General features: G+C 50.9%; 9 protein-coding genes across 9 annotated transcripts; 3 read left to right on the plus strand and 6 right to left on the minus strand.

Moving 5' to 3' along the window:
- Nucleotides 1-668: 668 nt before the first annotated feature.
- COCCADRAFT_98870 (uncharacterized protein) lies at nt 669-2293 on the plus strand (the record flags this gene model as incomplete). Its single annotated transcript, XM_007715131.1, has 6 exons — nt 669-739; nt 976-1007; nt 1221-1274; nt 1489-1568; nt 1681-2014; nt 2070-2293. 6 exons carry the CDS (start codon nt 669-671, stop codon nt 2291-2293), a joined length of 795 nt encoding a protein of 264 aa, XP_007713321.1.
- Nucleotides 2294-2589: 296 nt separating this feature from the next.
- On the minus strand, nt 2590-4012 carry COCCADRAFT_5893 (uncharacterized protein; the record flags this gene model as incomplete). Its single annotated transcript, XM_007715118.1, has 2 exons — nt 2590-3782; nt 3835-4012. The coding sequence occupies 2 exons, from the start codon at nt 4010-4012 to the stop codon at nt 2590-2592; spliced, it is 1371 nt and encodes a 456-aa protein (XP_007713308.1).
- A 206-nt stretch (nt 4013-4218) lies between these two features.
- On the minus strand, nt 4219-4713 carry COCCADRAFT_98855 (uncharacterized protein; the record flags this gene model as incomplete). The annotated part of the gene is made up of 1 exon (XM_007715132.1): nt 4219-4713. A coding segment is annotated over one exon (495 nt), but the record flags the coding sequence as incomplete, so codon positions are not given.
- Nucleotides 4714-5204: 491 nt separating this feature from the next.
- COCCADRAFT_27090 (uncharacterized protein) lies at nt 5205-7515 on the plus strand (the record flags this gene model as incomplete). The annotated part of the gene is made up of 5 exons (XM_007715125.1): nt 5205-5676; nt 5875-6304; nt 6373-7068; nt 7135-7376; nt 7484-7515. The coding sequence occupies 5 exons, from the start codon at nt 5205-5207 to the stop codon at nt 7513-7515; spliced, it is 1872 nt and encodes a 623-aa protein (XP_007713315.1).
- An 887-nt stretch (nt 7516-8402) lies between these two features.
- Nucleotides 8403-11032, plus strand: COCCADRAFT_98842 (uncharacterized protein; the record flags this gene model as incomplete). The annotated part of the gene is made up of 2 exons (XM_007715133.1): nt 8403-8911; nt 8965-11032. The coding sequence occupies 2 exons, from the start codon at nt 8403-8405 to the stop codon at nt 11030-11032; spliced, it is 2577 nt and encodes an 858-aa protein (XP_007713323.1).
- A 663-nt stretch (nt 11033-11695) lies between these two features.
- On the minus strand, nt 11696-14654 carry COCCADRAFT_5896 (uncharacterized protein; the record flags this gene model as incomplete). Its single annotated transcript, XM_007715119.1, has 6 exons — nt 11696-12145; nt 12196-12335; nt 12401-12463; nt 12513-12637; nt 13598-14540; nt 14588-14654. The coding sequence occupies 6 exons, from the start codon at nt 14652-14654 to the stop codon at nt 11696-11698; spliced, it is 1788 nt and encodes a 595-aa protein (XP_007713309.1).
- Nucleotides 14655-15211: 557 nt separating this feature from the next.
- On the minus strand, nt 15212-17052 carry COCCADRAFT_98856 (uncharacterized protein; the record flags this gene model as incomplete). Its single annotated transcript, XM_007715134.1, has 4 exons — nt 15212-16047; nt 16175-16411; nt 16460-16564; nt 16671-17052. The coding sequence occupies 4 exons, from the start codon at nt 17050-17052 to the stop codon at nt 15212-15214; spliced, it is 1560 nt and encodes a 519-aa protein (XP_007713324.1).
- A 1390-nt stretch (nt 17053-18442) lies between these two features.
- COCCADRAFT_37667 (uncharacterized protein) lies at nt 18443-20890 on the minus strand (the record flags this gene model as incomplete). The annotated part of the gene is made up of 3 exons (XM_007715135.1): nt 18443-20467; nt 20635-20775; nt 20855-20890. 3 exons carry the CDS (start codon nt 20888-20890, stop codon nt 18443-18445), a joined length of 2202 nt encoding a protein of 733 aa, XP_007713325.1.
- A 1202-nt stretch (nt 20891-22092) lies between these two features.
- Nucleotides 22093-25477, minus strand: COCCADRAFT_5899 (uncharacterized protein; the record flags this gene model as incomplete). Its single annotated transcript, XM_007715120.1, has 2 exons — nt 22093-23208; nt 23258-25477. The coding sequence occupies 2 exons, from the start codon at nt 25475-25477 to the stop codon at nt 22093-22095; spliced, it is 3336 nt and encodes a 1111-aa protein (XP_007713310.1).
- Nucleotides 25478-25648: the final 171 nt, after the last annotated feature.

The raw sequence follows: 25648 nt of genomic DNA on the forward strand, positions 1-25648 counted from the left end.
TTATCAGATACAAGTGAGTCGTACGACGCATCTATAGCTAGTGTAAAGTAATTCAAGTTTTTATATATGAAGTTCGCGATGCCAAGAAAAAGTGTCCGGCTCGGTGGTGTGTCCGGCTCGGTGGTGCTTTACGTTATCCACTTTTTGCCCTTTTCCTTTTTTCTTTTCCTTTTCATCCCTCATGCATTTGGGCCCCCCCTGTAATATATACCTCCATGCAGTCTAGCCCCCCACCATCCCTATCCCACAAACATGCGCGCATGCATATGCCCCACTACCCACCTCTCACGGCAGGAATTCCGCCAGTAAGAAGCATACGTATGCACGCATCTCGCGGCGAAGCTGCCCTTGCGCTTCCCTTTTTTTTGCCTCCAAACGTGAGACTTAGGTAATTTAAGCTTAAGCTTTTTTTGCATCTGCGTCTTTGCCTCGTGCCCGTTCCTACTACTCCTCGCCCCCCCTTCACCATTCTCCAACGGCTTACCTCTTTTTCTTCCTTCCTTAAACTCCCGACCCTTTTTCTTTTTTTTTTACACCTGACTTTGTTTATATATTTTCGGCTCTTTCTCTCCGTCTGCGTGTGTCTCTGTGTGGTTTGATTTTTGTTTACTTCAAAACGTCATTTCGGATCGCGCTTGGTAGAGAGAGAAAAAAAAAGAGGGAAAAAGATGACGACAGAGCATGAAAAGGAGATTGAATCATTTGGAGCTAATAATGATTTCTGGATCTTTGGATATGGGTACGTTAATCACTGTGGCGAAGAACAAACAGAAAAGATTACCCCCCCCCCTTCCCCCTCCCGTTCCTTTGCATTCGCTTCCATCTCTCACATACATACACACTTCTGTATGTGTATGTCTTGGGTGCATATGTGTTTGCATGCATGTTACATGTTTACATGTGCAGCTTGTGTTTTTTTATGTGTGTGTCACATGGGCTAACTCGCTTGGTGCTTTGTTTTTTCGGTTGAAATAGAAGCTTGATCTGGAAACCACCGCCACACTACGGTACGGCCCGTCCCCCCCCTTACTAGATCTTTTTTTTTCCAACAAAAAAATGAGGAGAAGAAAAAAAAGTCGCTTGATACGTTTACGGATAAGCTACCCAGCCCTGCTTCTTACTCCCCCGCACATCTTGCGGTTCCTGCTTTTTGTTTTTTTGTTTTTTTTCCTTTCCTCAGTCATTCGATGAATGAAATGCTTTGGTTCTGATTAATGTAGATCAAAGACTTCCGGGATATATTGAAGGCTATGTGAGGCGGTTTTGGCAAGTACGTTGATTTTTTTCCCTTCTAGGTATATGGCTATCAGATCCGACTCGGGAGCTAGCCATGCACATGTTGATCTGCACGGAAAAGAGACCAGAAAAACGAGGACTAACCTAGTAATTGTGTAGGCGAGGTAAACAATTCCATATCCACGACTCAGTCTAGCATGCTGGAGACGACAGAACACGTGGATGATGATGGCTGAAAAAACTACAGTGAAGATCACCGCGGTACGCCCGAAGCACCTGGTCGCGTCGTCACTTTGATTGATAGGGCGCATTGGGAGACGTTGGGCGATCAAGTAAGTCGTTTATTTTCCTTTTTTCCATGTCGAAAATCCAGTGTACATTTGTAAATGCACACATCGTCCTCTCCCAAACAACAACACATGAATACTAAGACCATGCCACAAGCATGACGCCCCCTCTCGTGTCTGGGGCGCGGCATACCATATTCCCGCCCGCCACGTCGAGTCGGTACGCAAATACCTGGATCTCCGAGAAATAAACGGTTACTCAATCCAATTCACGCCTTTCCATCCTGCCGTTAGCAGCGCGACTGCTGCGCCCGAAGAAGTGCCTGCCGAGGATTCATCATTGCCTTCGACAGCCATCAAGGTCACGAGCACGGAGTCACTTGTGCCCGAGCCAGAATGCATCAAATGTCTGGTGTACATTGGGCTTCCAGAAAATCCCCAATTTCTAGGTGCACAGGACCCGGATGCGTTGGCGAGGAAAATCCTACAAAGTGAGTCCATCTTTTCCCTTTGTGATGATTGTTTTGCTGATTGATGATTTCCTAGGCAAGGGCCCAAGTGGAGAGAACAGAGAATACTTGTACAACCTTGATGTTGCGTTGCTCGGATTGAGCGAAGACAGTGGTGATGTGCATGTCAGTGACTTGGTTGGGCGTTGTAGAGCATTGGAGGAGGAAATGGGCATTGGGGGTGGAAACGAAGGCGAGAAGAGTGGCGAGGTGTTGCACAAAGTGGGAAGCACAGAGGAGCAAGAGGAGGTGGAAAGGTAGATGACGAGGAAATTGTAGTGACCATCCAATCGAACTCGTACGACAGGAAAAAATTTCCGCAGTAGCATGATCTGATGCGCCTGATATCGGGTTTGGATGCATGTCTGCTATTTGCCTCACAATGTAACCTTAGTCTCGGCAATACGCGACACTTTGTAACCAACCCAGGTATTCGGGCCTGCGCGATTAGACTGCAGAGGCGAATGTGATTATGAAGCCGAGGAGGCTGAATGTCATCAGCCACAACGCCAGAAAGATGCATGAGACGCTAAAAAGTATGACGATACAAACACAAATTATGCCCATGCACCGACAAGTGCCATTAGATACGCGCCTCCCAAAACGCTGGCGCACGCCTGTAGTCGCCGCTTGCCACGCAGGGTGACGTAACTCTCGTCACTGAGAAAGTCTTCGGCAAGAAGCTCGACCAGGCCGGCGAATAGAAGCAGGCCACTTGATATGGCGTTCATGAAGCCTACAGTTAGTAAGCCAGCTTGACTTGCAGGGTCATACAGGGTGTGGATCGCCAGTCCTATGGCTTGGCCGATAGGGGTCGTTGTGCCATAGGCCATTGCCATAAGCCAGGGCTTCGGTGATCCAGCTGGGAAGCGGATAGCACTGATTCTCGCACCGAGTGCAAATCCTTCAAAAGTCTGGTGAAAGGATATGGCGGTGAGAAGTACAACGAAAGCAGTGCCGGTTGCCACTGAAAGGGCCATGCCTATGAAGACGGAGTGAAAAAGGATGCCAGCTTCAAGCAGCAGGCATTGAAGTAGGAGCTTCTTATTTTGGGCATCTGACTTTTCTGGAGTTTCGGACGGCTCGCCGCGGCCATGGCTGTGCTGCTGATGGGTATGAGGACCTGGCAGCAGGCGGGATTCATCTTCTGAATCTTCAGCATCCTGATGGGCTAGTTCCTCTCTAGTAATTTCCAGATCGGAATCATCGTCATCGTCATCGCCATTGTCCATGGACTTTCGATTCCGTGCATCAATGGGCATGGTAGGGGTCATGGGCGATGCAGCTGAAACGGAGGGTGATCGTCCGGCCATCAAGTTAATCGAGGACTCGACGTCATGGAGTACAATGCCTGGTGCAAGGCCACTCGCCCCTGGCATGCCGTTGCTGTACATGCCGTAGCTATGGCTCCTCTTGTGGGCTGGACGGGCGCCATTCTGAGAGGAGTCGAGACCGAGGTTCTCGTAGCCCGTCGAATGCACATGTCCCGCTCCACGTGCCGCAAAGAACATTTCAATGCTCACAACCACGAAGACAGCCGTCATAGCCACGAGGCCCGGCATGGCGGGATAGCGCTTGTTCCAGAAGTGAGGAAGACATGGGTGTGTGAGAGACTCGAAGGCAGTGGGGAGGAGATGAACGAAAGCGGTGGCTATAAGTACGCCGGTGCCAAAGTGTCGTGAGATGAAGAGGAACTGGTGGGGCACGGGGATCGAGGGAAAGCGCTTGACGATGATTGGGAAGGAACAAGCTGTGCAGGTTAGCAATGGGGGGTTGCAAGGTGGGGAGTGCGGCGGACGTACCCGCTGTGCTCAGGGTGAGGATGAGCAGCAGGGCAAAGACATGCAGCGTCGTGTTGTACTGCCCCTTGCCGCCTTTTGTCTCGCACTTTGGCCGCTCATCTGTCTCTTCTTGCCTGCGGAGCAATTCGGCATGTAGGATGTGGGCGGGTATGTCGATGAGGGCTGGGGAGGATGGCATGGTGAAGGGAGGGGCGCCACTGTGGCTTGCAAAAGCAGTTGCGATCTGCCTTTGGGAAGATTTGGTGCCAGCATGACGCGTGCGAACATAAGAGCATCAGCGCCGGCAAAGGGACGCGCGGACCCGTTGCGCTTACCAAGAGATTGCTGGCGTCGGTACCGGTGTGGCCCTTGGCTTTTGGACCTGTTGGTGCGCCATGAAGCCGTTCATCTTGACAGGATGTAGTATACAGTATCTACTTTGCTCCAGTCTGCTACGAGCGAGGGCGACAGGGCGTCTGCGACATGACCCTTGGCCGCGGGCTCGGAACGCGGTCGGAAGCCAAGAGTGACTACGTATCCATCCATCTGCACACAGGCTGGCGGGCATGCAAAAGATACATACATCCATACATCAATACATCCATACTCGATGCGTCCAAGCAGAGCCGGGTACAAGCGTCCGAGGTGCTGATGGTGCAGCCGCTTCTCTCTGTCTTCTCTGCATGGGCATGGGGGTGGCAGGCGAATCATGACATTCACCACCCCCCAAGACACCACTCGGCCATATGTCGAGTAGCCAGTGTGCATGCAACGCCACATGGGAGACGGCAGGTAGCCCGCAAGTAAGTAGTCGTGCCATGCACTTGGAGAAGACAGGCCCCGTTCTATACATACTACAGACCATGCAAATGCAGCGTTAGCCACGGGCCATGGGGGATGCTGATGCTATTTTTGATGTCTGGCCTACATATAAGCCGGGACCCTGCTTCGCTCAGCGTCTGCAACGGCTCTGCATCCGCCTACAGAAAACACCAGGCCAAACCTCGCCTCGATACACAGGCTCGCAAGCGGTCTAGATCGGCGGCGCCCGACAGAGGCCTTACCCGGCATCGCTTCTGCAGCCTAATACCAATCAGGTCCTTGATAGTTCGCACTTGCCCACGCCCCTCCGCTGTGTCAAGCATCACCAAGAACGACACAACCCCAACTCAGCCTCGTTTCCACACATGCCAGAATCAAAATGGTGGCAGCCGAGCATCGATTAGGAAAGTCTGGCCCAGTCACTCCTCCTTCTCTTCGACCGGCTACGCCTTACTGAGCCCCACCCCCTTCGTCTTCTCTGCCATCCCCAAGACGGCGCCTCGCTGGGTCCCGCGACGGGACATTTTGGCACCCTAGGGCCACGACGGCGCTGGCGGGCCGAGCCCATAATGTCTCAAAAACAGGACTTTCTGTTCGTCGACGCCGCTCAAGCAAAGACATCTCGCCAGGGCCGCCGCAATGCTCGTTCCTTTGTTATGCAGAATGCGCGCAGGAAGAACCCATGGTCGACCAGCAAGCACGCTGCAAAGCAAAGAAAGACGGGCAGCCCGGAAAGCACAAGCCCCAACAGCGCTACCTCTCCCTCGACACACACGCCAAACACAGCAACGCCAAGTCCTCCGCTCCTCCCAAACAGATCTGATTACTTCCCCCTCCAGGACCGCCGTGAGTATGCACTGGCCAGAAAACTCGTCTGCCCCGACTGTCACGTCTTTCTCGGTCGCCCTAATGAGCGGCTGTGTCCAAGATGTCTACTCCAGAATCCTGCGCCTGCTCAAGACCCAAGTACCGAATCATTTGACCCCTTTCGCACTTCATCCATTGAAGTCACTCGAGATGTATCTGACCTTTTGAGGCATTGTAAGTCGTAGTCCCTGCGTCTTTTTTGCGTACATGGGTCTGGGGATACCGGCATGGTGGTACAGCAACCCTGTTTAGTTTGTGTCCCATACTCAAGTTGGTCACGTCAGCACAAAAGAGGGACCATTGCATTTGACACCATTGCCATTTGTGGCTTGACCAAAGCCCTGCTGCATTGCGTTGCTGACCACGAAACAGTCTCAACCGAGATGGCGCCAGGGATCATTGCAGTCGACGTCCGCCATCGCTCCACCCTCATGAAGTCGGATTGGTTTGGCACCGCGATAAGTAACCCAGGCTTTATGCACAGTCTGCTCTCCACCATAGCCCTGCATGCATATGTTTTTGGCAAAGGCACCATTGACGCCATCCTATACCATCGCGCACAGGCAATCGCTGCGGTGAATGCGGCTATACTGACTCCAGAAGGAATTTCTGATGCCAACATTGGCGCCGTCTTTAATCTACTCACCGTCGAAGAAAGCTTGTTACTGCCAACCTTTAGGCTTGAAGAGGACCATATGGCACAGCTCCAGATACACCAAAGGGGATTGCAAAGAATGGTACAATTGCGTGGAGGACTCGGTGCCATCAAGACGAACCGCATCCTCCAGGCCTTTATGCTTTGGTGGGTGAACACTTTTTTTTTTTGCATCGCCAGCTGAACTGAGTTGGCATGTGCTTACAAAGCACCAGGCATTCGACCGCTCACGCCGTCGCTTCTTTCCAAGCACCAAACCTCTCAACATTAGATTTCATAAACACAGCAATCTTCCCGCGTCATCCCCCCGAATACCGCCCGAACATATCAAAACATCTCAACAACTATTGTCGCTATGCAGGTGTCAAGACGTCTCTCAATGCCTTGGTAGAGTCAGTACTTGTGCTAATAGCTGATCTCAACGTTTGGTTTGGTGACCCCGAAAGCCCGCTGGATCCTCTCGATATTCAAAACTTTGCCTGTGTTTTGGAGTGTTCATTGCTAGCATGGCTGCGGGAAAACGAACATCTCGTCACGCCTCTCGAAGATGCATTGTGCGTTGCGCTGCTGATTTTCACCGTGCGTACTACAGAGGCAATGAAGGTGCAGTCACATGTTCATCTTCTCCATTTTGCTGCGAGCAAGCGCCTCGAGAAGGCACTCAACTGCACCGTCCGAACTGAGTGGCAAAATTGCCCCGACCTCTTACTGTGGATTCTATCCATTGGTGCGATATCGGCTGAGCCCTCGCCGGAAGCCGTCTGGTTCATCCATCAGACATCGCTCGCATGCGCGGAATTCGGTATATTATCGGCAGAGATGCTGCTTGAACGACTACATCTATGCGGCTGGGTCAGCTATAAGCTGGATAAAGCTGTGTGCCACCTATGGGAAAGGGTTGTTAATCTCAGGTTAGATGACCATAACATCCTGCCAATGCATTCGTTTGCTTATATATAATTTTGTCTTGTACGTAGGCTTGCGCCGTATTTCGAGGCGCCCTTCAAAGCTGAAGACGCCAACAGCCCCATCGGACCTTTGCAACACCACGTCGCCGAGCCGGATCTGGATGCATGGGAAAGTATCGACTGGGCTACACTCAGTCTGGTCCACAACCACCCAACCGAGCAACAGACGGATGCATCTGATGCAGGAGAAGGACCCGCAACTGGGACACCGAATGAAACATTCAATTTTGGAAGTGGCCATGGGTTTTCATGTACGTCTCACAATGTTGATATATGCTCAGAGAGTGCATACCTATCTCACAACGCTCATGATGGACGCTAACGGTCTCGGCGCATCGAAGGGTCTACACCTCAACAGCTGTACGCACACTGATTGAGCGAGTCGTATGAAAGTCACCAATAGGAGACGATGATTTTTTCGTACGGCAAAGAGTTTTGTTGTTACTGACGTCTGTGTGTCTATCGCACTGCAGACAACGAGTCAGATACTGTGCTTTGCTTCCGCCGTTGTAGCTAAAAAAAGTCCAATGGTTCCTAACAGCATCAACAAGTCCCAGTAGTAACAGTACTACACTACCGATCTTGTAAACACACCTGCAACATTGCGACAGGAAACGACTTGCATCTGGATTCGCATCCATTTCAACATAAAGATACACGAGCCGTAGAGAATTGAGGCTATCGGGGGCGACATCAAGATTCTCATTAGATTCTCGGGCGATAACAAGGAAGATGAATATGGACGGTGTTTTCAAGACATGGCACATTCTTTTGAATAAGTTCTGTCTATTAGGTTTGCGGAGGTATCAAGCATATCGGTCTGTATACACGGACCAGAGGATACCCACATTTCTAAATACATGAGCTGTGGAAGACTTCAGGGGTCGACCCGAGCATGGAGAGGACCGCATTAGACTTTGAGGAGAAATGCTATCAGAGGTGGCATATGAAAGCCAAAGAAGTCGATACATGCCCATTAGGATATGGGGTTGGGATGTTCAAGTATATAACGTCTTTTGGGCGGTTTTTGTCAGAGATACCAGGAAAACATTCTAAGAATACTTTCGAAGCATTCTCTCCTCCATCTTCTCCGCTGCTGGCTCATCTTCACGAGGCACATCTTTCCCTTCCCAATGACGTCACTGAGGCGCTCTTCTGATGACAAGAAAGGACTAGCTCCCTCGTGACACCGCGATCCTAGGGAAATCGCGTCCGCTCCCGTGGCGACGCCGCTTTGGACCGATGGAGCCATTCAGCAGCTTGCTGCCACTCCAGATATGGCCCTTAACCCCCGAAGTCCTTCCGTTCACAATCAGATGATTACTCGGTTTATCAAACATCCGAAATCTACAAACTTTGACGGCGAACGAGACCAACCGACAAAGCGTCAAAAGGAAGGCAGCAGTCCGAAAAAGGCACCGCCTACGCCACGCAAAAGAGTGAAACGTGAGGTACCTGGTTCCGAGGATGAGGGCACCTACGTGGAAATCAAAGAAGAAGAGAAGGAACCCAAAACAGATCTGGAAAGCGCATTGCCAGATGTGAAAATAGACGACGATGCTATTAAGGAATATGAGGCATACAAAGCATTAGATGAGAATAAATCAAAAGAAACTAGTGAACGTCTGGAGAAGCGTGCATGGATCAGGGGCAAGAGCTCGCTTTATGTCGACGCCTTCAACTTGGCTCTGGACACTGTTCTAGATGAAGAAGGACACCTCTTCGATGAAGCAGAGACAAAAGTCTTTCGAATATGGCGGAGTTTGGGTTATGAGGTGCAGTACTTGTGAGTGGGAAAAGCATAAGGCGTCACGTTTTGGTTCTGATGTCGACTTGCAGATACGTACGGTTGTTCCTGCGAAAGACATCTGCCTGGCATCGATTAAAGAACCTTGGTTACCATGACGATATCTCAGATCTCGATGCGGCAGCCGAAACATTACAGCACACGTATGAACTGCCTGCATCCTCTTCTCAAGTCGAGTCGCATCCAGGCGAGTCGGAAGCACCGACTGGAATTGTACTAGGCACGTCGTTTACGTTCGCGGATCGATCCGAAGAGGAGATAAGCACACTTGAAGAGGCGTCATCGCTTCTGAAACTTGATGAACTTAAAGCTCTTGCAAAGGATGCTAAAGTCAAGGGAAAGAATAAGAGCGAGCTTTTGAAGGCCCTCCGACGTACAAGTCAGAAGCAAACTGGCTTAGGCTATGTCGGACTGAAGCGTTCAGATTTGGAAATGTCCAGAGCATCTTCCGTATCCCGGTCTCGGCCAGAAACACCAGATGTGGAGCTGGAACCTGAGGGTGAACTCTCAGATGACGCCAACCGTGATGCGCATTTTACGCGCAGAATCATGCAGGAGACTGGTTCGTGTATACGACTTTCTCTAGCACCTCTAAAGCTCTTTGAGCGCGTGCATCTTGTCTTTTACCGCTCGACAGAGTGGACAGAGAAGTCGCTAACAACCATCATCCTGGCCAAAATAGCGCGTCGAAACTTCCCAGAGTACATTGTCTCTCGATCGGCGAACATATTCGCTTCGCGATCATTGTTGTTGGAGTACGAGGCATCCATCCGCACCCAACACAGGATAGACAATATCTTAGAATACAGTGGTAGGCCTACAGAGAAAGGCTACCAGGAAATTCTGGACACATTTGAGGAGATCTACCCCCGCTGGCAAACCCTTGTCCAAGAAGAGCAACAAAAAGAAGATAGCGTCTATCACAGCGGGGAGGGCTCATATCTACGTCGCCTCTCTCCAGCTTGGGTATACACACGCATCATCCACAAAGCGCTCGATGTACTTAGGCGCCGGAAAGAACACAAGCGCGAACACGAAATTGTAACCGAGTTGTTGTACCAGCGCCTTTTCCATCACTCGCGGAGAGGTGCATGGTATCAACGCAAAGCGCTTCTCGAGGAGCACTACATGGCAGCGCTCACCGACCCAGGAAAGAGGAGCGTAGACAAGCAAAAGAGGCACTGGAAGCAGATTGCACTGCAGACGTGTGAAGATGGCTTGCAGGATAACCTCGTACATGTCATCCACCACTATGACCTCCAGAAGCGCATCACAAAACTCGAGTTGTCTCTCAATTTTGCCAAACGACTCCAGCATGACTTTTCCCACGTGCGCTTGACAAAGCCAGTAGAGGTTACTATGGAGGGAACCCGCATCGAGCGTGAAACCTCTGTATCGTCAAGACGAAGCAATTCTCCACATCCTAACTCTGGCAGACGCGGCGGGAAAACCATCTGGATTGACCCACGTGAGGATGGCGAATGCTCAGTCGAAGCAATGTGCCTATCGCACTACCGCAACCAAGGCTGGAAAGGGTTCCATAGTGAAGGCGGCATCATACGCACTCTCTTTGCCTACCTCTTCTACGACGTCCTCTTTACCTATGTCCCTAACGTCTTCCAGACACCGTACCAGACCTGCCCGTTGGACTTGCACACCGACGCCTTCTACCCCTCGCGTATCTCAGAGATCAATTCCCGCCTGAATGAGATTTCAAACGGTAGCGCGCCAGGCATCATCCAGAGAATCTACAACGACCATCACGAACGACGGACTTGTGTTGTCGGGCTCGACTGGACATATGATGTGAAAGATCTTGTGGAGATTGCGCAATGCTTTGACGGCGAGGCGCTGGCCACAATATGTAAAGTCATGGCTCAAGAATATGGGCAGAGGGGCGGTGGCGTCCCGGATCTTTTTCTCTGGAGAGTCGAGCAAGAGGGGCAAAAGGAAATCAAGGGCGAGGTCAAGTTTGCAGAGGTCAAGAGCGAGAACGATCGGTTGAGTGATACGCAGAGGCTTTGGATACATGTGCTTTCTGGTGCGGGTGTGAGGGTTGAACTTTGTGCGGCGGTGGCGAAGGAGGTCAAGGTCGTGTGAGATCGCGTACACCGATGAGCAGACAATCGCTCAAGTAATACAGGACTCACTGCCTTTCTTGGGCCCTGGCTGTATTCAGCTTCAGTACGCTGAAGTTGGGTACAACGTACAAAATCTCTGGGACGTGGATGTTGGGTAATGGATTCATTGGCTAACTACGATTACACGGAGGGACGTACATTCATCTTAAGTATTAGTAGGTGACCTGGCCCAGCCACCACCAATTGAGGTTCATCCAAGTTTGATCTTCAGTTCAACAGCGGAAGACGCCATGACTTGGTTAGACTTGTTGGCGGCTTGGGAGGCACAGGGTCGTCGAAAGTGGGCATGTCCATGTTGACCCAGGCATGGAACCACAACGGGAAAAAAAATCATGAACAAATTCCCTTGCCGCTTTCCTTGTTCTCGCATCCGGCTGGCCCAGCAAGTATGCAAGTTGATCGTATGAAAGCCAATTGTGTGCGTGTGTGCACGTATAGTCCCTGCACGTTTTGCCCATGAACATGTCTTTACAAAGCCCCAAGTTGCAGGACTTCGTAGCGCCATACTTCCAGGGGAAGATATACCCTGAGGCACTGTCGTCCCAAGCACTTCCAAATCTGTATGGCATTAAGGGGGGGCTTGGCGTTGCTGTTATACTCCATTGCGAGAAGCCCTTTCAACTCATTCCTGCATATGTTCGTAGATCTCTGCCGGTGTTTTTGACCTAGGGACCACATGCGGCGTTGTGGCAGCCTGCTCGTCATGACCTTTTTCGGATATAGTGGCGGCAACAGGCGTCTGGCTTTGCGGTGAGGATGACCTAGTTTCAGAAGCCTCCGTTGCTATTCGAGCAGCTCTCTTCGCAACTATCTCTTCGAAGATAGAACGAAGTCTGCTCTCGAGTTGGCGACTCAAGTAGTCGTCTACTGCCTGAGTGGAGGGCAGCGTCTCAGGTCTGTGCTGTAGGGGCCCAACCTCACGGGAGAAGGAGCTATCCTCGTGGGTGCGAGTATGTCCAGATTTATATCTGCTTGGAAGTATACGGCGGGGCGAGTGATCATGCTCACGGGCGTAACGATCTCTCCCACGGGCGTAAAAATCTTCCTCATAGTAAGAAGGATCTCGAGGATCCTGTCTAGCTGATGAGATACGCCGAGGTGGGTAGTCTCCACCGCCGTTACTTTCCGTGAAAGAATAATCGCTTCGATGAGGTGCACATGTTCTCTGAGAATACTCCGCATATCTATCATGTGGAACAGGCGAGCGGGGAAACCTGCCTCGGAGGTGGTGATAATAATCACGCTGATCGTGAGTTGCGTCCCTATATTGGAAATGTCCTTCGTAACTTTAAACCTCATTACTTGGTAAATATAGGGGAAGACTTACCATGCTGTGCGTAGCGCCACGGAGAGTAGTTGCCCGAAGGCACGTCCCAGTACTGGGGATTTTCTGAAGGGGATTAGTCATCAGCGCTTGAAAATCATAGAGGAAGACTCACCATGCGACTCATGAGACCAGGTAGATCTATAGGACTGAGACGGCCTATTCGGCGGGGATTCGTGGCGCGAAGGCGTGTGGCGCTGACGGTCAGAGGATCGGTGACTATACATGATGATAATCACACTAGGACTTGTCAATACTGGAACAGAAAGATTGATTTTGGTCACATACCGAAAATTTATTTTATTGTTTGTGAGAAGACAGAAAACGAGGGGGAAATTTTGGGAAAGAGCAGTTGCCGCACTAACTAAAAACAGATTTGCAGACAGTGAAAGTGATAGGTTACTACGTCACGGGTCTACTGCAAGAATAACGACGGCTTTACACATGACACCCTGTGTTTTCAACAAGCATCACAAACAGGATCAGGCTACATAGTATTATGAAAGATTTGTCATTCTATTAGAGCAAAGTAAAATCTTGCTGATTTTGAGATTAACTCTACACGTGATGAGGAAGTCCACCATCACCACTATCTATCAGAAGCCTCTGCGACGTGCAAAGTACGTCTCCATCTCAGCGACTTCAATAGGCTAGTTCAAGCCGTTTCTTTCATTACTAGGATATTGATCCTTTCGTCTCGGCGGAGACCTACGGGAAGCCTGATCGCGATTGATTCGATCGTTGCGTTGTTGCGCCAAAGTTCCACGGTTTTCCATGCGTCCGTATTCAGAGCCTCTGCTCGGTTTCTCTAGCCAGCGAGGTTCTGCAGAATACTCCCGTTTTATACACGTAGCCAGAGATGACTGTTGTTCCCTAGTTGCGTATACTACCGCTTTTGATGTTGATTGCAGCCGTTGTTCATTGAGGAGTCTTGTTCCTGCGCCAATGGTTGTCCATGGCACCCGCTCTTGCCCATGTGGTACAGGTAGCATTTTATCAGACATCGGTCGACCGCTCTGGCTTGAGCGATGTTGTTGTCGATGATATACAGAGCGTCGATTCATGCTGGAGTTGTCTTGATATGAACTGTCGACTGGAAAGGGCCTACCGTCACCTCTGGTTGGGTGAGGTGGACTTTGTTGTTGCGTGGGACGATATAAGCCTGAATTAGCGCTGAAACGGTCTCTATGCTCGTCATACTGGTTGCCTAGTTGGCTGGAACGGTCCCCTTGCCGTCGAGGGTTGCTAGAATAGGGCGACGTATCTTCCCTGTACTCAGAGCGGCTAGGAGAAAACCCGCCATATTGACGTATAGGAGGTCTAGAAGGAAACTGATTTTCGCGATTCATTTCAGTGAGAGCTCTCAGTTCTGTGACTTCATATGACAGTCTTGCGATTTTTTCCCTCATTCGGGACAGTTCATGGAACAATTTATCTTTTAGTTCGCGGAACAGTGTGTCTTTCAGTTCACGGAACAGTTCATCTTTCAGTTCGACATGTTTGTCACTGCCAACGACGAACAGCCGTCGATTTGGCCGTTCACTTGCTTCGTCACCGTCTTCGTGTTGACGCTTCTCGCCTCGGTTCAGTTCTTGAATCTTCAATTTTCGTGGCATCAATACTGGATGCATCATGTTCGCCCCATCCGGCACCACCAAATTACGACCCTCACGAGCGCGTGGAAAGTCGAGGAATATTGGGTTCTCAAGTGCAAGGAATGCTTGCTCCTCTTTTGTAGGCTGAATCTGGACGTTGACGGGGACCCAGTCGCTTGATCTTTCACCGCTCGCGGGATCAGTGATTACGAGTTTGGACTTCCAGAAGGACACACTGGCGTATATCCACGGACACTCCTGCAATAAAGTTGGTACTAGCTTTAAAGCCTCTTGGAAGCATAAGCTCCAGGTCCTGGTAGAGGCACTTACTAGATCAGGGTGGATATCGTCTGCGCGGCAACCACACCACTGGCAAAAACAGATATCTTTGGGGTGCTGGCCAGTTGGTATTCCACACCGCAAACATAAAGTGGTACGGTTCGAATTTCGAGCCATATGCAATAGCTTTGTGCGGTACTTGAGTTCGTCATCAAAGTTGATGAAATCTTTTGGCGGGAGATATCGCTCCACTGGAAACTGGAGTCCATCTAATGCGGTCAGCATCGCTCAATTCAGATTGTGTGAGAAATCATACTTTGGCCTTTGGCAGGCACGCGCTCATAGGCGCCTTCAGCTTTGATCAAATGTATGTCTGCAGGCATACTGCCTTAATGGTAACGACGAGTTTGATTTTGCGATATGGAGGAGGCAAAGTGGGCAACTGTGCTAGGCGGGAGACGTAAAAACAGTGTACAAACGCACTCACGCGCGCACAGACCTTGGCCTTCAGTGACCGGCCAGGTCAGGTATTCACCGTTCACCTTAATGATTCGACTGACGTTACCTTGGAAAGATCGATATCCAACTGGTAGGTCGGGCATGCCCTTTTTCTTTGTGAAATTAGCTGTTAAACCAAAAAAACTAAACAGTATGTAGATATTATAAAGACTAAAAATCAACAATTAAAAAGATAAATTCCAAGAGAACTTATACAGAATTATTTGCTTACTCCCACTACATGAACTCGTGCGGCAATACAACGTGAAGGATACTCACTCACATAGTCTGTACACAGTCAAACAAGGTGTAGTGTAGATGACCAGTTTTGTTTTATTTCTGCCTTCCTCATCACGGTTGACAGCTAGGACAACATCGGCCTTTCCTTATGCTCCATGATTTTTTTTAATATTCCAGGTACATAGATGAATTTTAGACCACTTCACAACTTTGCAGGTTTTTCAAATGCAAACAGTGACCTTCCTTTCTTCGCCGTATCTTGCCACACCCACCCACTCTTGCCCACAACCTCTCCTGTACCACTGGCCATGTGTCTCAGCGTACTCTCATCGCCATGGTTCGCCAAGAAACGCTTGTTATTGCTTCTCAGCCTCCCCACGACATAACCCCTCAGCGGGCTCCCGTCTCGACCAAACTCGACAGTGTACGTTTCTACAACTGCCTCTCCTTGGGCATCCACCGCAATCTCTGGTACAGGAACATCGGTGATTGTCTCCGGCAGCGGGTTTTCCGTTGGATACTGGCCATCTTCCCGAGGATTCCTTCCAAGGATGACAACGTACTGATAGCTCAGCACACCTCCATTACACAATACCATTGCGTTTTTACTCTTTCCATCTCTCAGCTGCCTCGTGATTTCCGTAAGAGCATGCATCGAATAATTGTTCCCCGCTCCACCAAACGACGTCAACCCGCCCAACACAGTCAGTGACTTTTTACCTCCTATAATCGGCAATCCGAGATGCTGGGCTGCGATCTTGGGCACGATCGGAAAACAAGAGTATATATCGAAGAGATCGATGTCTTCTTTCGCTGTACCTGAAACGCGCAGACTGGCGTCGATGGAACGTGAGATGCTTGGTGACGAGTAGAAATTGGGTCGTTGCCAGAACTCATCTGCGTCGCGGGTTCCCGCACCACCGAGGGGGTAAATCCATTTTGAAGGAGGTACTCCGAGACGGGTAGCATGAGAGGTGGAAGTAACGAGGACGGCAGCGGCAAGGTTGACGGTGTTGAAGGCATTCATGAGCAGAGGGTCTGTAGGAGTCAGCAATTTGTAAAATATGAACCACATACACAGCAACCATTGGTATTGTGGTAGCGCTGTGTCACGAGGAAAGAGCGGGCGACGGGAGAACGAGCCAGGAAGGAGTAGAGGACGTACAAGGATAACAAATCATTCTGTTCTTTCCTCCAACTCTTGCAATCTCCTCTTCGCTCGTTTTCTGACCATAGTTCCATGCTATCTCGTTCTTTTCTGCCACACGTGCAAATTCCGCATACAACCTCGCATTCTCTTCGTGATTCGCCTGGAGCGACTGACCACGATGAGCACGGAACCCGTTTTCGTACAAAGGGTAAACGTGTATCGGAGCACCAATCTTATGTATTGCGCCAAGATCTTCAAACTGTCAGTTGATAAGAGGGGCTGTTGGATGGAGGGCAATACTGTTTCCTAGATCCCGACCAGTGGGCGTAAAGACTGAATCTACTGCCGAAGAAGGGAGCGTCCAGCCCGGCGGAGGCAATTTCTTGGCTGCTGCACATGCAGATACTAATGAGAGCAAGAAAAGGGTTGTCAGTGAGTTCTCCAAAGTGTTCTTTCGCCACATATACCTAAGAAGTTAATGTAGATGGATGAAAGAAAAGGTCTTACGCACAGGAAGCCAATGCCTCTCCTCCCGTCACAACAGCAACCTCACACTCGCCTTTTGCAATCCTCCTCGCAGCCTCATCTAAGAATTTTCCGGGTTTATCGCCTCCATGCTCGGAATATCGTTTCCACTTCAGACTCGCTTGCACGCCCAGCTTCGTTGCTAATAGACTCGGTAAATCCGGATATGGCCACGTCCATGTTTTGACTACATCGATACTATCGATTGCAGCCTGCAGCTCCGAGATAGAATTAGGACTCGCGTCGGAGAGGGCAACTTGTATAGCTTCGAGCATTAATATTGCGGGTTCCTTGGCATCGGATACAGCTGTAGAGCGATTCTTGATATCGCCTACACCAATGATAACGGGGGTATTGTGTGGCACCATCGTGGCATATGAAAACAAGTACGAATGCAAATTTGAAGTTACACTTCTGCAATGTATTGTTTTATCATGTTATTTTGTTGTTGTCGCGACCTGGCTGTATTTAACGGCGATATTGGACTTGTGTCTGTGAGGAGTAGGGACAGGTTGCCGAGGTAATCCGGGGTAACGTTGAATGCTCGTGCGTGTCAGGATGCAGGAACCTTAAAACCACAACACCATCACCAGCGACTAGGAACGAGATGTTCCACGGCCAGAAAGCTCGTACTAACCTTGATTTCGATGGAAAATAGTCTAGTTGTAAACAATAGCTAACTCTGTTTAGACTAATCCCTGAAGAGCAAAGGAGAAGAAAAATACAAGAGATGTCGGCAGAATATACTAAAGAAGGGCATAACGATCAATGAGATACAACCCGAAAAGCGAAACAAGGTATGTATTTTCAATAACCATGCCAGGCTTGGTAGACGTTACTGAGATATAACGTTACCCAGTCACAAAAAAGAGCAAAAAAAGAGAATTTCCGACACCGGGAATCGAACCCGGGCCTTGCCGGCACTGAACAGTGAACTGACTCTGCATATGAGAGCGGCAAATCCTAGCCACTAGACCATATCGGATATTGATGAAAAACTTGAAAAGTAGTTGGATTATGATCGAAGGGATTTTCCACATGGTAAAGCCTCGAGCTAATATAATCGGGCGCAGAACTAATCCATTGTCGACATTTCCCACATGTAGGCAGGCAAACACATGGACAAGATGACTATTTATTTTCCCTTATCTTACAACATGGGGGGCCGTTAGACGTGAGATGAGAACTACAACAGAGACAATATCCATGGTCTTCCACACCATGAACGAAGAAAAAGAATGGGAACCATGCACTAGCCCAACCTGGGTTCAAGACAAAGACTGAATCGAAAACGGGTAAATATAGCAATTGCCCCCTTTTGTTCCAAAACTCTTGTTTTGCCTCTTCTTTTCCTCTCTCTGTCTCTCAGGTCCAAATAGAACATAAATCACCGCCCCCCCCAATCAGAGTTACATAGTAGCAAACGGGGCTTGTTATCAGCAGCCCTTTCCCCTTCAAAAAAAAACACGTGTAATGCTTCGGAAAAAAAATCAGCAATAACAAAAAGAAAAAAACACCGACCATGTGGGATAAAAAAGAAAGAGCTACTAAGATTACAACGCTTATGGTCTCGATATATCCAGCATGCAAAAAAGAATTCTCATATTGCAAACACAGAGAGACCTCTTTCAACGCTCCAAAAAGTTGGCTGAACATGCCGAAACTAGCTGCATCTGAATTTTGCGTCCAAAGGTTGTGCTGTACATGCAGCGTGAAAGACGCGTAACTTTCGACAAAAAAAAAGAATCAGTCGTTTTCCTAAAACTTAAACGTACTCTTTTTCCGCCCTATGCTGAAGCGATTCTTGCCAGCTGTGTCGGTATCTGTTGTGGGGGTGTCCGGTAGAGGAGGCTCGTCTGAATGGCCATCTTTATCCTTGTGCCCAGACCAGAATTTCGGCTTGGTTCTGAGGCTCATGGACGTGTGTCTGAAGCGACTCAATCCACTCATACCCTTGACGCTACCGAAGCCGTTTGCATGCTTATCCTTTTCAGGATTCGGGGTTGGGGGTGACCCTGGAGGTGGGGCTGCCTCACCACTAGCAACGCGCTTCTTCTCCTCTTCTGCAGCAGACGCTTTGCTAGCCTCCAAGACAGTCTTGAGCTCTTCTTCTTGCTTGCGATAATTCTCCCGCCTTTGCATTTCCATCTCCTTGCGCTTCTGCTTTGCCTGCTTTTCAAGCTCCTTTTCTTGCGCCTTGCGCTCCTTGTCTTCCTTTCCTTTTCCAAAAAGGCCAAGGTTGCTCTTGCGCGGAGCTAGAGTGGGGATATGAGATGTGGTATGTTCAACCGGGGGATTGTCGGTACTCGCCTCGACGTGGGCGAGGGGCGGTGCGGTGGCGGCATGTGCAAGACTGGTAAACTTGTCGGCCTCTTCGACCGAGGGCGTTGTTGCATTGTGAAAGGCGTGGAATGGTGTTCCATTTGTGCCGTTTGTGCCATTTTGTTTTGGTGTGGTGACTTCTTCTTGGGCCATCTTGGCGGCCTGCTCTGCTGCAGCCAATGCGTCGGCTTCCTGCTCCTTCATCATGGCCTCCTCTGTTGTTTCTTGGTAGAACAAGACATATGCGCATGCCAAGACGTTTTCTCCGCCGAAAAAGTTTCTGACATATGCCTTGTCTACCGGCTCAACCATCTCATCGTCGAACAGCAGCCAGCCCCGGTCTTGTGTTTTGATGATGGACACATAGTGTCCGTGATATGGTCCACCTCCGATGTGCACGACTACTGCGTATAGTTCGTATAGCCTGTCTGGGTCTTCGGCGTCATCCGTGGTGTTGAATAGGCGAAGGTAGAAGGGGTAGACGACGCGATGAAACAGTTTCTGTAACCGCTGCAGATCTTCGGTATACTTGAAGCGCTTCAGATGCAGGGCAAGAATCTTGGGTAACCGCTTAATCTTCATGCGCTTCTCTGCCTCTTGTAGACCTCCGCAGTTGTCGCAGTGGAACTTGTTCCGCTCGCACAACATCTCTTCCTCGGAAAACTTCCGTAAACAGCTAGTTACCGATGAGTGTTGCTCGAGGTCGACAGACAGATCCAGGAATGCCTCGTCTCGTTGTGATGTATTTTCGCACGTGAGACACCGTGTCTCGGACGTCAAGGTGCCCTCGAACAGCTCGTGCACCCATCCAGAATTGGGCTTTGCAGACGCTACAGAGCTTTGAGCTGGTACTACCTCGCCGGACGGGGTTAGTGATCCGTTCTCTTCTATGGCGTTGGCTTCGGCTGCACGGGATTTTGAAAATTGTTCTACGTTCTCTACAACCTCGTTCAGCAGCAAGTTCAGAAACTCGTGTGCATCTTGGTGCATCGGGGTCCGAAACATTTCATTGTCTCTGCGTAGAATTTCGAGCAGCTTGTGCGGGCTGACTACGCCTATACGTGACCTATGTGCTATGACGGCCTCGAATATGTCTTTTAGCGACGAAAACAGCGATTCGTTCATACCGTATGAGTTTGCATTCTCGTAATCCATCTGCAGCACGGGACCGGCCGCCAAAGCCTGCTTCTTCTTGTACTCGGGCGAGTCCTTGTTATCCTCGGGCTTGGTGCCTGGAGGCTGGTTAGGCACCCCTGGGGTGGTGGCGGGTTTTGCGGGCGTTCTTGAATTGGGACTCGAGATGGAATTGCGCCCCGGCGGCGAGAGGGCTGTGCTTTGGCCATTGGCGAGATTGGTGTTGAGCCTGGGCAGGCTCGATGAGGGCCGCTCGAGGGCTTCTGGGGGCGACCGGGCGGGGAAGTTGATGACCTGTTCTCGAAAGGGGACTGAGTAGTATAGGCACTGCACTATCGAGTTGCAGTAGCTGGCGGAAGAGTAAGTATTGGCTGGGAGAGCGGGCGCAGATGGGGAGTGAGGAGTATGCATACCATGTGCTTCCAAACTAGAAGAGGGAATCGTTAGCAGGCGGATACTAGAGGCGCATTCGTTCGCTGGGCAAGGCGACTCACATTCTCGAAGCCAAAGAACTTGTCGCTACCATCGGCACGCACAGGGCCGGCGTTGACGAGCAGCTTCTCGAGTGGCGTGGGTTCGGGCGCGTTGATATCTTTCTTAACAGGCGTGCTCCCGGTCGCCGGGGTCAAGGGAGGCTGGGAGCGGCATCAGTACCAGGCATTGGCGACAGGCGCGTTGACAGGCGCAGGAGGGATGCAGGCGGGGAGGACTTACAGCGCCAGACTTGATGCGACTGAAAAAGGAAGTCATAGCTGGGCAGGGTTGCAGTGGGGTAGGAAGGGTGCAGGAGGGTTCTCTACCAGGCGTGCGAGGCGGCTTCTGAGAGCAGCGGGTTTGAGGGCGCGGCGTCGAAGGCGGAGAGCGGCGTCGGGTGGGTGTATGGGCCCAGGTTGTGCGAACAGGCGGAGGGCAACATGGAGAAGAAGCGGAGCAAGGAGCAGGCGAGGCGTGAAGGATGCAGTTCACAGCGCGGCTTGGAAAGGCTGGCAGGTCAGGGCAGGGCAGGGCAACAGGGCAGGCAGAGCCGGAGCCGAGGGCGAGGGCGAGGCTAGAGGAGTGGCAGGCTACTAGAAGCGCGCCGTGCAGCAGAGAAAGCCCGGCTGTTCCCCACGACCGGGCACTCGACCACTCGACCCCGCCACAGGGACACGGGACGGGGCTAACGCTGCTGCCACCGGTTCTCTCCAGTATCCCTCCCCCCTCGCCCGTTGCCTCGTCTCACCCTGCGACTTGCCCGTCCTCGACTGCAGGGCCTGGGTACATGTATACTGTAATGCAGTACATGGAGCATGTATGCACATACATGTAAATGTGTAGAGCCGTCGAATGCTCTTGACACGACCGCTGCCAGCCTAGTTTGCCCGCCCAGAGCACTCTCGATGCATGGCTAAAGTCCCACCAGTCAGGCGCGGCGGCTGTTGGAGCACGACGGCAAGTAGGCATGGCGCTTGTTGGCGGCTGTCGCGAGATCGCCATTGGAGACAACGGCCATGCGTCTAGCGTCTTCCCGCACGCTGGGCACGACCAGGGCTCCGATGGCCTTTTTTTGTTTTGGCAGTTGACGTCAGGACGAGACACATATAGTGCTCGCAACATGCAGGTGTAAGTGGTATACGTCTCGTCACGTGCCATGACTAACAAGTACACAAACAGCAGCTGCTAGGCGGAGCGTGCCTTCCCCAACATATCCCGCATACCATGCATGCACTGCCGAACTGTGGCGTAGACGCCCATCACAAGTGGTCTGACAACTGACAACCATCTCGCGTCGCTGCCCTTACCTAAAAATAACCCTCTGCGAGGTCCAATATCAATTATCATCCCGCCTGCCCAACCACCACAACAACAAGGATACGGGCCTATCTACAAACGCCTGCAAATGCAAACGGCGCTCCTATACACTTACATAACACATAAAATGATACAACACGAAAACATCAACCACTCCACCTTCACAGCCTGCGCAGTCGCTTGCCAGCCCCCAGCTCAATCGCCGTGCGGCTGTTGAGCATCACCTCCTCATTGCCCCCCTCGGGCGGGTGAGCTTGAATGTACTCCCGCCGTATGCGTGCTGCTTCCTTGTCCCAAGTAGCAACCCGCTCCTTGAACTCGACTGCACTTGCCGTCGCATCTTCTCGCGCGTTGCTAGCCTGATCCAGATATGGCTGCTTGACATGCTGCTCTGCCGTGCGCCATTTTAACCCTACTGCGTTGCGAATCTCTTGCTTTGGTGCTTTGGCATCAGCATTGCCACTCTTGACCCGGTGCGCCTCATCACACTCTTGCTTGCAAATATACCAAAAGTCTTTCGTGAACAACAGAAATGGGTTGACGCCTGCCCGCCCGGGCTTGATTGGTCGTTCGCCAATCTGCTCCAAAATGGCCCCAATAATGGCCGCTTCGTAGTCTTCATCGCGCTGCACACGCCCACTCTTGTTCTCTCGCCCTGGTCCCACAGCCGGTTCAAATCGCCGCTTCGACTCTGCTGTCGGCGTCGTCGAAAATTCGGCCTTGATCGCTTTCTTCTCCACAAGCGGACTGGCTATCTCAATCGGCCCTAGTACATTCTCGGCAACCTCAGCTGCCACTCGGAGGCCTGACAAGTACGCCCCGTGCACAGTCGCAGGATGTGTGCCGCATGTTGCTTCTCCAGCAAAATGCAGCGGGCCGTGTGGCCGTGCCATGACATCGTAGTCACCCGTCTGTGTCTTTGGTCCCACGTATGAGTAGCTGCCTCGAGCAAATGGATCCTTCTTCCACCGCGTCACAATCGCCTCAGACGGAAGTGGGACAGTGTTTGGCGCAAACATTGCGTCGAGCCGATCCGTCACTTCTTTGACAAGCTGGTCGTCTGACGTCGCCTCGGCGTAGTGCGCAGCATCGCCTGCCATGAGCGCTACTAGTACCGGCTTTCCGCTCGTCTTTATACAGTTCCAAAACAGATAGAACCGTCCTCGTTTCGAACAATACTCTTCTGGCCGCATACTGCCCTCGCGCTCAGCCTCGTTGAGCAGTCCAAACATGTCTCGATCCGGTTCCCAAAAGGCTTTCTCATACACGAGGATAATCTATTCATGTCGTGAGAAAGCGCACAGTCGGCAGAATAGAGAGACCCACCTTGTTCAAAAGTCCAAACCCCATGCGTTCAATCACATCCTGCTTCCAGCTAGGAAGTGGGGGCTCGAACTTGATAGATCCTGATTTCAGTACCCCCAGGGGTGTAGTGAGCACAACATGATCAGCTTCAAATGTTTCACCGTTGGTGCATTCGATTTTGACAGCCTTGCCGACTCGCTGTTCTTCCGTGTTGTAGTGGACAGTCTTGATAGCCGTGCTGAACCGTACGTCCAGCTTGCTAGGACATTGCCACAACCCGCGCGGGACCTGCTGATAACCCCCGATTACCTGACTATGCTCGCCTTCGAATTCATTCCCTATGTCCTGATCCCAGCCGCTCAAACTAAGCTGGTTCACACTCACAGCGTTCGCGTATTCGAGGTTGGCATGGTGCCAGCTGAGCAGGCGCATGTCTCTGGGTTTCAAGTCGACAAGTGACTGGTATTGTCGGAGTCCCTCATCCATTGTCTGCCCTAATGTCGGGTATTCGGATGCCTTTGCAATTGTATCGAGGTCCAATGTTTGGTCACCCGTCACACCATCCTTCAGTTTCCATCCCATATCTTGTACCGACTTTGCAGCTGTGACATCAGGATCGAAGCCAGCGCTCAACTGATATGCTCTGCCCGCTAGCTTTTCTATCCCGGTAGTCGGCTTCTCTTGCTTTGTTGATGCTGTGCTTATCGCGTCTGCTGACAAAGGGGCCTCAGACTCTTCTAACTCTGCAATGGTAGGCCCACCAACGTCAGCGGGCTCACGACCAAAAGCCATCAAGTTGCGATCACCCTCTACTGTCCTGTGGGCAGTAGGTTTGTTTCGAAATGCTGCCGCCCGTTCGAGTACATCGTTGTACAGCTTCTCCACCAGTATGTCTTGACTTCTCTCGACAACCGTGCCATCGTAATCGTAGAGTATCGTATTGTCTCGTAGACCATGATAAGGCAAACCCAACTGGCCTCGGATTATCGCATTCAACGGGTTGCCATGTTCGTATCCTGTAACAATCTGAGCACCCATCTCAGCTGTGCAACGATTTCCAGGTGGAAGTGTAGAGCCGGATTGATTCAAAAAAGGATGTGAATACACTCGACCACCCACACGTGGACGGGCCTCGAGGATGATAATCTTCGGTGGCCGCTCTCCCGCATCTGCTAGTTGATCTCCAAGTTGGGCAAAAATTCCTTCCAGGTGCCGAGCGCAACCTAGTCCCGACATGCCTGCACCAACTACAATGATTGTCCGCCTTGTCGAGGTCTTTGCTTTGCATTTCGAGGGAATACCAGCATTATTCGGTACTTCAGCGCAACCAAAGTTGATGTATCCATGTCTCATAAGCCATAGATATGCCACCTTTGCTAGTCCAAAGTAGCGCTTGTCACGGGCGCACCCTGCAGCTTCTTCGAGAGAGACGTATACCAGAGGGTTGCGATGCCACAAGCGCAGGATCGCATTTCTGATGTTCAGATAAATCGTGACCTGAGCGTGAGTGACATGCTCACGTAAAAGCTTGTACTCGGTGGGGTGCAGGGTGAATGGGTTGAGCCGGCTGTTTTCTGCTGCTAGAATGCACTGCCGGCCGAATTCAGGCCATGACACATCTGTAGGTATGCTAGAACTCGCTTTCATTTCGGCAGTCTTCCCTTTGACAGGGAGAGAATTTGTCCTGCGATGCTTCTTTGGTTGTTCGTGTGATTGCGGAAGCTCAGGAGTCGAAGATGCTTGTGATTCGCCACTCAGACTATGTGGTGTGCCCGCCATGAATGCGCCATCTCTCCGATGCTTTTTTGATGATGAATGAGCTTTCGTGCCGTTTTCGTTGATAGACGTATGTGAAGAGACGTGGTTTTGATGAGAGGATTGTTTTCTCTGGGTACCAGTCGTGCCGTTAACAGCCGAGTTTGGGGTAAATGGATGCTGCAGTGGCGAAGGAGTATAGTTTGTCGTGTACCCATTTGCCAATGTGCCTGGAGTAGATCCTTCCCCCTCGTGACTTGTGCTGGGTTCTGATGTATCAATCGAGTCGCCGTAGTGCACGGACGATGCACTCGATTCCCGGCCGTAGCCCAAGTTACTAAACCCAGGTATAGGTGCGACACCGCCTTTCAGATGTATACTATCATTGGACATTGGCAATGACAACAGATCATCTTGATTCTGATCGAAGAGGTACGAGCCGTCATCGAGCGCGGTAGGATCGGCTGTGGATGCGATGGAGAACATATTGATAAAGATCCGAGGAGGAAAGACGGAGAGGCACCTGACAGGGAAGCCGCTACAGAGCCGCAATCAGCCGTTGGCCGCACAATCGCAGCGATAAGGTTGTAGCGGGTAGCGGGCGACGTTGTATTCTGCAAAGCATGAGGGACCTTGTTGAACTTGTAGCGATGGTGG

This window comes from Bipolaris zeicola, assembly GCF_000523435.1.
Source record: "Bipolaris zeicola 26-R-13 unplaced genomic scaffold scaffold_98, whole genome shotgun sequence".
In the NCBI taxonomy this organism is placed as follows: domain Eukaryota; kingdom Fungi; phylum Ascomycota; class Dothideomycetes; order Pleosporales; family Pleosporaceae; genus Bipolaris; species Bipolaris zeicola.